Source organism: Dermacentor silvarum, chromosome 2, assembly GCF_013339745.2.
Source record: "Dermacentor silvarum isolate Dsil-2018 chromosome 2, BIME_Dsil_1.4, whole genome shotgun sequence".
Lineage (NCBI taxonomy): Eukaryota > Metazoa > Arthropoda > Arachnida > Ixodida > Ixodidae > Dermacentor > Dermacentor silvarum.
In genome coordinates, this window is record NC_051155.1 from 196,465,579 (window position 1) to 196,479,039 (window position 13,461).

A 13,461-nucleotide genomic window follows, 5' to 3' on the forward strand; every position below is an offset into this window, starting at 1 on the left:
GGAGAAGCACCATTGTAGTCACAGAAGCCAGTCTCATGCCTTATCTAGAACAACAGATTCTCTCTTGCCTTGAAAAGAAATCCTTCCTTCGATGTGTACTCCTGTATCTCGAAACAGTCTTTCAGCTCAGGATCACAGCTGATGATGCAGCTTCCAAGGGACAAGGGCTCCTGCAACACAGTTGGCATTACTGTGTGTTGCCACAGATGTAACATAGGTGCATTCCTTCATATGCTTGTAAAAAGAAAAAGAAACATGCTAATGTATGTACACTTATCATTCACTTATTTTTGGGGGGACGGTGGGGTTTGAATGTCTGATAGAAAATTCATGATGTTCGACAGCATTCACCCTCTCTCCACTGGATTTGCGCCTGGTGCCTCGTTTTACCGCAGAAGCGGTTTCCCACGAGGTCTCTTGCAGACTTCCGTTTCACGGAAACTACATCATCGCCCGACATAGCCCAGCACAGGACAGCACAGATGTATAGAGCCATCCATACTACACCTCCAGATATGCCAGTTGCAGGCCCTGTTCTCTGCGGAATTACGCAACGAAACAACAAACTCTACCTAAACACCGTCACTGTAATGAATATAAGTATTCGAAGGCATGATTTCTTTAAAATTGATTTACCAATTGATTTATTTGGCTATTTCTCCCGCTTTAATGTGAATTGGCTGTGTGGCTCTTCTGCCCGTTTTTGCACTCTGACTGTATTTGGAGTCCACCTCGAAATTGCCAGAAGAAAGCTTAACATTATAGGCAACGGCTGGCGCAACAAAAAATTTGGAGGGCGCTTTGCTTTTAAGAGTGGAACGTGATAGCATTCAAAGATCTCTGACTGCTTCTCATGCTTCCCGACAACTGCAGCTTCAGCAACCGTAATGGTTACCGGGAAACACTGGCGGCGAACGCTGTGCACGAAGGCGAGCTTTCTGGTAGAAACGCGGCCTCTTGCATGGGGCGATCCCAGAGATATTGCACAGCCGCGCCCCAAAAAAATGCATAATTTTCAGGTTTCCGTTTTTGTTTCGTACTTTTAAGATTTCAGTCTGGGAAGATTAACATAAAAGGCATGCGCTATAGGTGTTTTGTTTCATGACATGTGTTTGTGGATTGTCATTCTCAAAATTCCGAGGAATAGCTTTGCCAAGAATGCAAGACAAGGTATGAGCAGCATTAATGATAGAATGGTGTGGCAATATAACCCGCATATACTGCATGTCCTATAAGAAGGCATGGCATATACGTGTACCTGAAAAAGCCGGCAGATCCCTACACCCTGTGGGAATTGATGTTATGCGAAGCAGTGTGCGGGGAGCCTACCAAGTTAACGAAATGGCCATGAGAGCACCAAGATGTAGGCGGCTCTTTCATGACCTACATGACACGCATGTCATGACATTCATGCCATGAGTCCTCAGGAGCCCCTTTAGCTACACCTAAGAGACCTTAAGGCGAAAGAATTAATCATGATCATGACTATGACTTTGACCATCAACCTTCAGCGTTTTCCGTCACTTAGTACCACATCCGAGCCCATTCCATTGGTTTTTGAGTCATGCTGATGGTATGACTTCTACCATCATTCTTTAGTGTTTCCTTCACTTAGTGCCGATTTCCGAACCTATCGCAGTGTATTTTAAGTGGTCATAGTTTTTTTTTGCTGAGGCATTGTCATTTTTGCTGAGTCATGCTCATGACTATGACTTCTACCATCATCCTTTAGTGTTTCCTTCACTTAGTGCCCACGTCCGAATCCATTGCAGTGGTTTTTGAGTGACCCGCCGGGGTGGCTCATTCAGCTAAGGTTGCGCTGCTGAGCACGAAGTAGCGGGATCGAATCCCGGCCGCGGCGGCCGCATTTCGATGGAGGCGAAATGCAAAAATGCCCGTGTGCTTGCGTTGTAGTGCACGTTAAAGAACCCCAGGTGGATCAAAATTAATCCGGAGCCTTCCGCTACGGTGTGCCTCATAATCAGAACTGGTTTTGGCACGTAAAACCCAAGGAAGACGTGGTTTTTGAGTGTTAATCTTTTTTCACTGAGTCATTGTCATTTTTGCTGAGTCATGCTCATGACTATAATTTCCACCATCATCCTTTAGTGTTTCCTTCACTTAGTGCCCACGTCCGAGCCCATTCCAGTGGTTTTTGAGTGGTAATCTTTTTTCGCTGAGTCATTGCCATTTTTGCTGAGTCATGCTGATGACTATGGCTTCTACCACCATCCTTTAGTGTTTCGTTGACTTAGTACCCACGTCAGAACCCATTTCAGTGGCTTTTGAATGTTGATCTTTCTTTGCTGAGGCATTGGCATTTTAATTTTTGTTCAGTTATGGTCATGACTATGACTTCTACATCATCCTTTAGTGTTTCCTTCACTTAGTAGCCACTTCAGAACCTATTTCAGTGGCTTTTGAGTGTGAATATTTTTTCGCTGAGTCATTGTCATTTATGCTGAGTCATGCTCATGACTGATTTCTACGATCATCCTTTTGTAGGGGCGCGCCCTAAGTGCGCTCCCGATTGCAGCTCCAGCACCGCGTTGCGCAAGACGCGTGAAATAAACACAGATTGCACCTCTGCGTTATTACTCCTGTCATACTATGCCAATTTTGGTACCTACCAAGTTAACGAAACGACCATGAGAGCACCAAGACGTAGGCGGCTGTTTCATGACCTACATGACACGCATGTCATGACATGACATGTCATTTATGTTCGTCATATACTCTTGTCATAGTATGCCAATTTTGGTACATACCAAGTTAACGAAACGACCATGAGAGCACAAAGACGTAGGCGGCTAGATAGATAGAGAGATAGATATTGTCAAAGTAGCAAATGTTCGCCAAGAAATGCTTCGCATTTAATATATTCGGAGGGCCCGAGTGGTTGGGGATGATTTTCTCCTTCACCCGCCGACATCGCACGCTGGCGCCGGTTGCCGACGCCGGATTTTGTGCGACACGGGGCCCTTAACGCTATCGCGTTAATACCGAATGATTCGGATCCACCGCCACCTGGACTACCAAGGGCGTGCCAAGTTCTATAGTGCAAGAGGCTCGAACAGGCGCTCCGGATGTCTTGTCCCGCTGGCGATTGTACCGCAACAAACGCAGAGGCCCCGAATCGAACATACCTCCACCTGACCTCACCTGCGCAGCATGCAAACCGGACGCCCGATCAATGGTTTATCACCTGCTATGGGAAAGCAGCGCATTCGCTGACCGGTCTCGAGCACCGGGGTTTGGCCCAAGGCTGACCTCGATTGAGTATTGGATCCGACCGCGAGTAAGTGCGCGGGACACTCACGAGGCGCTGTACGCATTCACCCGCGAAACAGGCGTCATTCGCCTCCTTCAGAAGAGCTCTGGGTGACACCCTCGGAATCTGGCCCGTGACTCCCACGGTGCCCTCTCACTCTTGCTCCCATACCCACCATTCCCCACTTACGCCATAAAGCCAGCTCTGGGTTAATGAACGCTGTATTCATTAATTAATTCATTCATCCGCTAATGGCACTTGTTCTCGCGCAACCACGTTGCGATCGAGGCGCGTTTGTCGTTTAACGCCAGCTGCCTCTGAGACACACTTGCTGTCGTGCGAGAGCTTTCTGTGGTCTCTGTGTCGCGTTTCTCCGCCGCCTGGGCTGACGGTTCGGGACCGCGTTTCCCTTAAAAATCCGCTGCGTGTGTCTTGTCGAGATGCGCCGATATATAGTACTCTGCCATGGGTAATACACATTTAAATGTTATATATCTGCGGTAACCTGGTTTGGTTCACAAATTAAATAGTGCTATTTTTTTTTCTATTTCACGTGTTAAAGCAGAACTTAATTGGACGGCAAATTGTAGGGGTAGCAGTGGAAAGGCACGCTTCAAAAGAAGGACGGCAATGAGCCTTACCAGAGACCTTCAATGCATTGAAGGACTCTGGCCTTACTAACCCATATTTTATTGGGGTGTACACTCGCTCGCGCTCAAACTCTGGTCTGATCCCGGTCGCCAGCGCCCTTTCGCGCGGACTACTCTCAAGTGTGCGTGGGCGACTCCACTCATGTTTGTGTGCGCCTTACCTGTAGCACTTGTGATGCCCATTACCGTGGTACATATACTACATTCCCGCTTATTCACACTCGTCGACGGTCATTCACGCTCGCCGACACTTTGTTGGCGTTCACACGCGCGTTTACTGCTGGAGCAAGCCGCTTACACCAACGAACGCAGAATTAGTGCAAGTGGGCGCGTTCCCGAGCATGAGTGGGTAAACGTGTACCGATGGGTAAACCGAAAGAACAGGGCGCACGCACCCTGGGCAGGACGAACTTTCCGGCCTTCTCCTTGGCGAGCAGCAGGGCGCCGTCGCGGATTCCCGTGTTTCGCGGGAAGAGGAGCGAGTTGTCGTGCGCCAGATCGGGCCGGTAGTTGGAGTTCGGGCCGGCCCAGCACGGCCAGAAGCCCGTGCAGTGCGGCGAAGCGCACTCCCCGGCCGCTGCTGCCGCTGGTCGGCAGCTCGGCTACCAGCAGGCGGCCGGCCAGCACGAACCGCGTCTCGTCCCGGTTCCACTTGAGCAGGTCCAGCGCCATCTGCACATCGTCAACAAACACGCTTAAGGCTCCAGCACCGCACGTAGAGGTACAGCGCGGCTATAGATGTCCTACTGCGCGGCTGATAGTCGCGGCTGCTGCTTGCTACTCTTGGGACGGAGCCGAACAAGGCACACCCTAGTCGAACGCCACATTGCCACGCACCGCGCGCGCAAGCCTGGTACGCCATAGTGTACGCAATGACGAGTGTACCCTAAGAGGGAAGATCATCCCCCTACCACATTTCTCAAAACACGTGTCAAACAACAACGTATTTCCATCCCACACGTTTTTTAGACGCCGCAGGTGGAGCGGACGCACAGGTTTGGCCGTCAAACCCGCGCTCCCCCAATGTCCAATTATTTATGCGGTCACTGCTGCTGGTCCGGCACACTCACTGTACGTGCTTGGGCGCTTAAGAGATAGCATAAACGCAGGAACTGGTACCTGAACAAAGCTGTTGCTGAAGTTCTGATTGGCTGGGCTGGGGCACGCGTCAGAAGGAGACAGGCGTCCCCAGCCAATCGGCACTTCAGCAGCAGAGGAAATTGACATGTCCACTAGGTCAGAGGCGCTGACTGGGTGGACACTTACAGAAACCCCCCCCCTGCTGTCAAGACACATTAGTTTTGCTCAGACACGTACCTGTTCATGCGTCGGTGAGCGCACCTAATAAGTGGATATTGAAGGACTCTGACATAACTATACAATCGAAAGCGCAGTTAACTACTTTCTTCATACTAGAAGCGGCGCACGCTCTCACCTTTCGTAGCTTGATGCTCCCTACGCCGACGTTGTTCTGCGCTCGCCGAGGGTTGACGGAGATGCTCGAGATGCGACGCCAGATCTTGGTCGGGTTACCCTCCCGAGTCAACTGCGAAGGACGGAAAGATGCTACAGAAACAGCAGTCATGCTCGCGGTTTTGCTTCATGCCAAGAACGGCTTTCTTTAATAGATTTACTAGTAACTTTGGGTGATAGGCTTACTATTACCAGAAATTCCTAATAAACCTTCGCTCGCTTCACTCGCGATATACGTACGGCTAAAGTGAAGCGGCGGTTGCAACGAAGCGGTCGCCTATATCGCACATGATGTTGACGCGAGAACAGTTTTCCCGAGTGGATGCGATTGTACAATCCTGAGCTCACCTGGTTTATCCTCTCCAGGTGTAGTTGTACTTGCAGTTGTGCGTCCCTCAGAGACTCTCTGTCTTGATGGGAGTATGGCGTCACCTTGAACAGCCGGCTCAGCAGCAAGGGATACCTGCGCAGTTTCCGCATTGCCTTTTCTTTCCATTGTGCTTTTGAAGGAGCTTCGTGATTAGTGTGAACGCAGCGAAAGAAAATTTAAATGTCAGTTTTCTGTTGCATCTCTGTTACATGTAACGCAGCGACATCCTGCAGACACATCTACATCAAAATGCAGGATTGAGGCTGCGAATTTCGTTGTATACGGCGGTTTCCTGGCATTTCGTTTTAGTGATCACTCCTACTACTTCAACGAGGCACAATGCGCTGAAAGTCACCAAACTATATGTATTTAGAGCATATTTATTGCTAAGACGTCTAATGAAAAATTATTCAGATTTTGTGTTGCAGGTTTGGTATTGTCCAGTGCGTATATTTCGCGCTCAATTGTAATGTCCCGGCAATAACGAAAGGAAGAGCTAAAACGAGTCTAACTGCAGCAAGCTATTGCAGTATCGCGGGTCGTCATCACACTCGTCGTTAATGCCGGATTCTAGAAAAGCTCGTAAATGGAAGTCGGACGTGTCCGCGTGATCGACGCGATGACTCGTGTATGGCTAGCGGTCCCTGCGTGCTGGATTTCAAAAGTTGTCGCATAGAAATATACCTGAATCTCGTTATAACGAAGTTGAAGAGGAATCCGAAAATACTTCGTTATATCCATTACTGCAGTATATATATCCAATGGTATGCACAACTTTAAACATGCAAAGTAGACTACGACTCCGCGGCACGCCGAACCGCTACGCAGCCTCGTATGTGATGAAAATTCAACATAGCAACCGCAAAAGACTCTCCGGCGTGTGCAACACGCGGCGTTTTAGCACCTGACACGACAGCCGTTACTATAGCGTCCTTATGTTCCAATGTTATGGTCTTTCGCTTCCGCTTTCCACTTAGCTCGCTGTGAAATCCGTCGAAGTATACGGCCGACAGAGCTTTGCAGAGCGCCAGAAACGCGGACGTATATGTGGACGCGTTCGGTTATTGAAAGCGAAACTATCTGACCCGCCGCTTTTTTTTTTTTTTTTCTTGGCCGTGCAGCTCCGCTGTGTGAGCGCGCCGGCCAGCTTGGCCGGCTCGTGCTGGTTTCACGCAATCTCGGAGGTCACACCTAGCAATAGTTTTTTAAAACATTTTGGTCAGCACAGCGCGGCGCGCGGCAGTGCGAGAGAAGTGAAGGTACCGATTTTAGCACGCCGCGCGCAAGCATCGTCATCGATATGAGCGTCGCCTCCGATCTCGGAGGGTGCGCCTAGCTTCCCCAGCTACGAGCCGGAGCTTAGCTACAGTAGTGTCTAGAACTGTACCGTAGCGAGAGGGAGGTGCGATAAGATGAGAAAGAAGTGCTGCTTGTGCGCGGCCACCTATAAAGGGGCCTTACGGCCACCATGCGCGCGGCGACGCGCGGCGGTGAGAAAGACCAGTGTAGCTCGACGGCATATTCGACGCGCGAATTTTTAACTGCCGCGCCGAACGGGTGCGTAACCCGGTGAAAGCGATACGCCCGGTGTGCAAGGGTCGGCATTTTTGGTTTCGGAGACGAATTTAGTTCGTTATATCATTTGGCAGGACAATTTTACTTCGTTATAACGAGGTTTAAAATACATGAATCTCTGCGGGATTTTAAAGGAAAATACACATCGTTATATCCCGTTTCGTTATAAGGGGGTTCAAGTGGATCATTCGGGTCATATAAGCGTGTAGTGCACATCGTCAATGCAAGATTGCGACAAATGGTATTCTGGAGAGTTTTTCATGTATATGTTCGTTTAATAGGCCGAAGTGTGGCCGCAGGCACTTACGTTAATGCATTAAACATGGAAATTAATCGAAAGATTCATTGTAGCAGCACTCGCAACACATAAAAAATATAGGAAACTGACTGGATTATATTGTCTCCTTCGTTATACAGGTCATTTCGTTTCGTAATAAAAATGTTCGTTGTAAAATCATCGCGTCAAGCTGGGCGGGGGAAGACAAGAGGGAAGCTCACTTGGTGACTCTCTGGACGGGCGCCATCAGGAAGGCGGCCAGGTTCATTCTCCGGAGCAGCGTGTTCTCCATCTGGGACACCCGCAGAAAAATGCGGAGCAGCTCCTTCTCCTTCTCTTGCGTCATCAGGCTCAGCGAGGCACTTGCCTGGAAGGGTACGCAAGCTCCGTTATATGCACGCAGACAACAGTGTAGTGCTCCGAACAGATCTATTGGTTTCCGAATTGGTTTCCGAGCTGCTATTTGCGGATCGTCATTTGCATGTATCGTGCTCTTTCCATCGGTATTGACCAGTGGTGATGAAGCCGATCAGCGTTATTGTCGTCGTATAGATCAGTTGTCGGAAAATCGCTGCGCATGGCGAATACTTTTTTAAGACAAACACCGGCGACAAATATTTATAGCATTAAAGTTTCGATTCCCGGCGTTGGCAAGAGAGCCGCAACTTTGACGCTGCTAACGTTTGTGGTTGGTGGCTACCTTGTCGTCGTGATGAATGAACTAGGCTAGACTTCATTCCGTAACGCATCGCTATCTACAAGTTCGTGTCTGGAATTCGCGGAAAGAAACACGGCAAACATGCGCCGGTGATACGGTCTCAACGCTTTTTCTCTCAAGTTTTATTCGCTGTGCTGGAATTAGAACCTGTGAAATCGCTATAATGTCTAGCCGAGTGAAGTATTTGACGGATGGAAGGCAACGGTGACTTCAGCAAAGACAGGGGAGGGAGGTTGGGCAGTGTGGAGGTCATCCCCGCATTCTCTCGCTCAATTTTTGATTCCATAAGATGTGGCTTTGGGTGAATTAGTTACCCGCCGCGGTGGCTTAGTCAGCTAAGGCGTTGCGCTGCTGAGCACGAGATCGCGGGATCGAATCCCGGCCGCGGCGGCCGCATTTCGATGGAGGCGAAACGCAAAAGCGCCCGTGTGCTTGCGTTGTAGTGCACGTTAAAGAACCCCAGGTGGTCAAAATTAACCCGGAGCCCTCCACTGCGGCGTGCCTCATTATCAGAACTGGTTTTGGCACGTAAAACCCCAGAAAGAAGAAGAAGAATGGGTGAATTGGCTCTGCATTGTTACAACAAGCGCGAGACGAGGACAGGCTCTATCCTTGTGTGGTTTGACTCGCGTTAAGCGCTGATAGTAGTAACCCATTTCCGATGCAACTTTGATTAGAGTCAGATATCTAGTGCGTACGTACTTCCAATCACATATATGAATGAAAGCCCTGCAAAAAATTGGCTGAGATTTAACTCTTGTAAACCTAGTTATCACGAGCGAAACGTCTGTTTGGCTTGGTTTTGCAAAGACTATGCGCACAGTATTTCATTAATGCAGGCCTCCGCGCTTGGTAAGCGCGGAAGCGTGCTAATCTGGCTATAACGTTTCAATCTGGCTTCCCTTTGCTTCGGTGTTTCAGCAGCCAACTTTGCCTTTGCTTGAGATTTCGCAGCCTGCCGTCTAGCTATATCTACTGCATGATTGGATTCAGCCTGTCGCTTGCGCTGAAGCGCACTCACAGACGGCCCAGCAGGCGCGCCATGCGCCGGCGAAGCAGCTGTTAAACCCTCGCCTAGTAACGTGGTACCGCAGCGGCGAGGCTTCGAGCGAGCGCAGCTGCGACGCCTCTCCGCAGCGGATCACGTGGCGTGACGTCACACCTGCAACACTGGCGCTCCGCCGGCTCAAGGTCATTGCAACGCGATGAATGACCTTGCGAGACATGGCGTAGTAGAGCTTTCGCTCTAAATCCACAATGCGTTTGCTTACCTGTCGAACGCAGTACGTTTGAAATGCCTGCAGCATGCCCGTGGCTCCCAGGAACAACTTGCCAATATCCACTGTGGTGTACTCCTGCGAGGCAAACATTGCTATATTGAGAGCACATACCGCTACAGGTCCGGCCAGCCAGCCTTGCAGATAAGCTGTTTGATTGGCGATGTGACAACACACGGACGACGACATGCCCGTTACATACACTGTTCCCGTACGGTACGTTCAACGCGCAACGAGGACAGAGCTTGTGTCCTTTACGCCTTAATATGATAAGCCACTTTTTTACCGGCCTGTGTTGTACAAACTTTGGAGGAGCAATAGCCCGTGCCACACGAGTTGCCAACTGCAAGCACTGCGTCCCGCAGTGATGATTGCCAAGGTTGTACAGCAAGACGCCAACGTTAGAAACTGTGGCAGTGTTGTAATTTGTGCTTATCATTTACGTTAAAAATATCTTGAGCAGCACGCGCTATTTAATGAGCTGCGTTTGGTACCTCGTCTCCCTGCTCGCTGGCGATGTCAAGCGCGTCCTGCAGCTTCTCGGAGAAGCTGGCGTTCACTTCGATCAGCTCGTCCAGGTTGAGAAAGATCTCCTCCAGCTGCTGTTTTGTGAGAAGGCCCGCCGTCTCAATCGGCTTGTAGAACTCCTGCGGTTGTCAAGAGATGGCGGCGATTAGCGGCACGCCCATTTGACTACCGTGGTGAAAACGTCTTGTACATACTCGACGCGATGTGATATAAATTGTTTGATTTGAAAGCACAGCCTATCGATTGCACCCAATAGCAGTTCCACGTGGACAAAACAGCGCCAAGCTCTCCATTTATTTTCTTTGTTTCTTCAACACAATTGGGCTTCCTTCTACATGTATTGCTTTCGCAACACGGATTTTCTTTCTTTGTTTCTTCAATAGGATTGGGCTTCTTTCTGAAAACATTGCTTTCGCAACCATGTCCTGCAAATAAAACGTTTCACTCCCTCTCTGTAATTATCTGTTGTTGAATCCTCAAACGTGACGTGATATTAAACTGTCGAGAAAGCAATTAATGTTACCATTTTTGTCGGTTATTCAGCTTCTTCAATGAAGTTCTATTATATATGTCTCGTAAAGTACGCGCCGTAACATTTATTGTGTACTCTCACGTAGGCCTACTCGTTCGTCCACGTAGTCAACACAATTTCTGCTGTCTGCTTTGTAAGTCATTGTTATAGGAACGATAGTAAAATGCAGTAAATAATGATTAATTACTTGATCATGGTCGGTGCTCATCATGCATGAGCACCGTGGTTAAAAACATGCTCGGCCCCAAGTAGCCCGAGCCTGTTGTTTTGGCTCACCTCCTTTACGATGCGCAAGTCGTGGCCGTACTTGATTTCGGTCTGCACAATTTCGGTGATGATCTCTCGACGTTCGGTGCGTTTCTTCTCGCACTTGGGACAGACTAGCTCCTCTTCTAGGGTTACCTGCGCCAGTGAGGAAAGGGAACGTTACACGAGCCTTCAGATCCCATACAGACAGATGCCTTTGCTGACTTTCTGCAGACATGCGGTATTTTGTTACCTGATATGGCGAGTTTATTGAGTCTGGACCATACATTTCGAAGAGAAGCGTTGTGTAGTCTCTAGAAAGGGCGTCATATTTTGTTTCAGTCTTCCTTAATTTCTTCAAATTGCGTTTCTTTCCTACTTCGAAAATGTATTTGAAATCGAGATGTATGCATTCGCAAGGGCTTGATGTGTGTGAAAAGTTCGTTTAGAGGAAAGCTGTTCAGAGATGACAACTGCTTAGCTCTGGCACTTGCAAGAAAGAAAAATTCATGTCTCGACTCCGGTGGTGCGATCTTTAGGTACGCGTTTGACGTTTTGTGCTACAGCGGTCGGATGTTTTCTCAGCTCGTCCGGCAGCCCAGTGCGACCATGGCTGCAACTTGCTTTGAGAGGCACGTGTGGCGGCGCTGCGGTTACCGGCAGCGGTCTATGTGAAGATTATGCATGTTCAAAGAAATGCTCTTTCGCTCCAAACTTTACAGACTACCACAGCAGGTCAGTGCCAATGTCTGCAGTCACACTACAAGATTCTAGTCGTGGTCGCAGTGGGCTACACTTGAACAAACGGTACATCGTTTTCTTTTTTTTTGTGTGTTTTCGAAAGATGGCAGGCGATTAAGGGCGCAACCGGAGGTTTCATTGCGCTACTGAATGATGATCGAGAGTTAGCTTCGTGTTTCAAAACATTAGGAGAGGGATAAGAATTCTCGTCCTCGCCTTTCACGGCTTTGGATGGCAGGGATTCGCATCACGTCTCTCTCTATCTAGTCTGGGGCGGAAAAACGGAAAAATGATCTTACAGGAGGTCATAACATAAGACGAGCTTCCTTTGCACAACTTTCAGGCTTTATTGAATTCTGGAACTACAGTTAGTGTAGAATGTCTACTGGGGCTCACTCTCATATTTGGACCACCCAGTACGGGCAGCGCGTGCAGGCTGACTACCGAGCCATAAGGGCGACGTCGAGGTTTTGACGAGAGCTCGTTTGGTTGGAGATGATTTCGGCACCACTAAGGGCAAGCGCCTACCACGTTGAAAGCATAGTGTCGTCAGTTTTAGCGTAACGTTCGAAACAAACCGTTTTATTAGCTGAGAATATATATGGTCGGCGTCATGTTTTTATTTGTGTCGTGAGTGATAAGTACGCGATGGGATCGGCGTTCGCACCTGCTGGTCGCAGTCGGCGCAGCGCTGCTCCTCGCTGTTTCCAGCTGCTGGCGGGTCCAGGGGCTCGCTGTACCGGTCGCCCCCGATGCCGCTGTCGTTGCGCTCCACGTCGGCGCCCGTCGGCTGCGGCGTGGCCAAGGACGACCGCAATTAGTAGCCGATTAGAGCCACCCGAAGTTCGTTTTGACATGTCTCGAGCCATGTCGGGACTTGGCCCGGGTTCACTTCCCGCTACTTTTCGTGCACTGTTGTCTTGGGCGAAAGCCGTGCCAGCTGGTTGGTATCGCTATGCGCAGCACAGCCGTTTCCTCAATGCGGACATATATACCCATTCTCTTTTGAATTTCAAAAGGAGATAAGACCTCTTTAACTGCTTCTCGAATGAATCGTTAATGTCAGCGTGGGCACGCATAGATGTTTTATTTCCTCGCAACCCCTCCCCCGCCCGCACAACCCAAACCCCTCCGCGGACACTTCCTTTGGGCAAGCACGCGCGCGTGCTGCAAGAACAACTGTGCATCCAGAGCTTAGGCTTTATAGCCGTTTCGAGCGGATTTGCCTTGGTCTTTATGGCACTTCCTGAATAAGAGCTTGCACGCAAGGCTTGCCCGATATCGTAAACATTTTATGGTTCTGGTTATTCAACCTGTTCTTATGGCACTATAGCCTTCGGGGTATACCTGCGTGGTGTTAGAATGCACGCAGAAAAAAAAAAAATAGATGTACGCCGGTGTTCTTCTATAGTGCGGCGTGCACGTCGCCCAGGAGCAGAGGTTTGAATGCCAGACGATTAGATGGATTGAGCGCCGGAGTTAATACAGCACAAATTTCTCAGCAGCACTAAACTTCTTGCATGAAGTACCTATTCCATCAACCACGACATTAAGACACCGTCGCTATGGGTCACCTTGGCAGTGCTTACGCTATCGGGCAAGGGCATTCGAGACAGCTCACGAGGGAGCCGTGGGCTCCCCGACCGTCCCACAAATCTGACATCGTGCTGAACTTTATCACTTTCTGTGAAACTCGATGAACTCTCTCCCACTTCACCACCGCGCTCGAATTGGAACATTATTTGCGCGGATTTGACGAAGCGCAATAGATTGTGGGGAGAATGACACTGCAGGAAATGCATA

At 49.3% G+C, this 13,461-nt stretch overlaps 1 protein-coding gene across 1 annotated transcript in view; it reads right to left on the minus strand.

Annotated features, from left to right (window-relative positions):
• Window positions 1–13,461, minus strand: part of LOC119442396 (uncharacterized) — a 142,699-nt gene that overhangs the window by 937 nt on the left and 128,301 nt on the right. Inside the window, 10 exon segments of the mRNA XM_049662112.1 lie at window positions 69–170; window positions 4,317–4,442; window positions 4,444–4,593; window positions 5,357–5,467; window positions 5,743–5,857; window positions 7,838–7,983; window positions 9,606–9,689; window positions 10,106–10,258; window positions 10,948–11,073; window positions 12,326–12,448. Of these exon segments, the coding sequence (XP_049518069.1) occupies window positions 69–170; window positions 4,317–4,442; window positions 4,444–4,593; window positions 5,357–5,467; window positions 5,743–5,857; window positions 7,838–7,983; window positions 9,606–9,689; window positions 10,106–10,258; window positions 10,948–11,073; window positions 12,326–12,448 (1,236 nt within the window).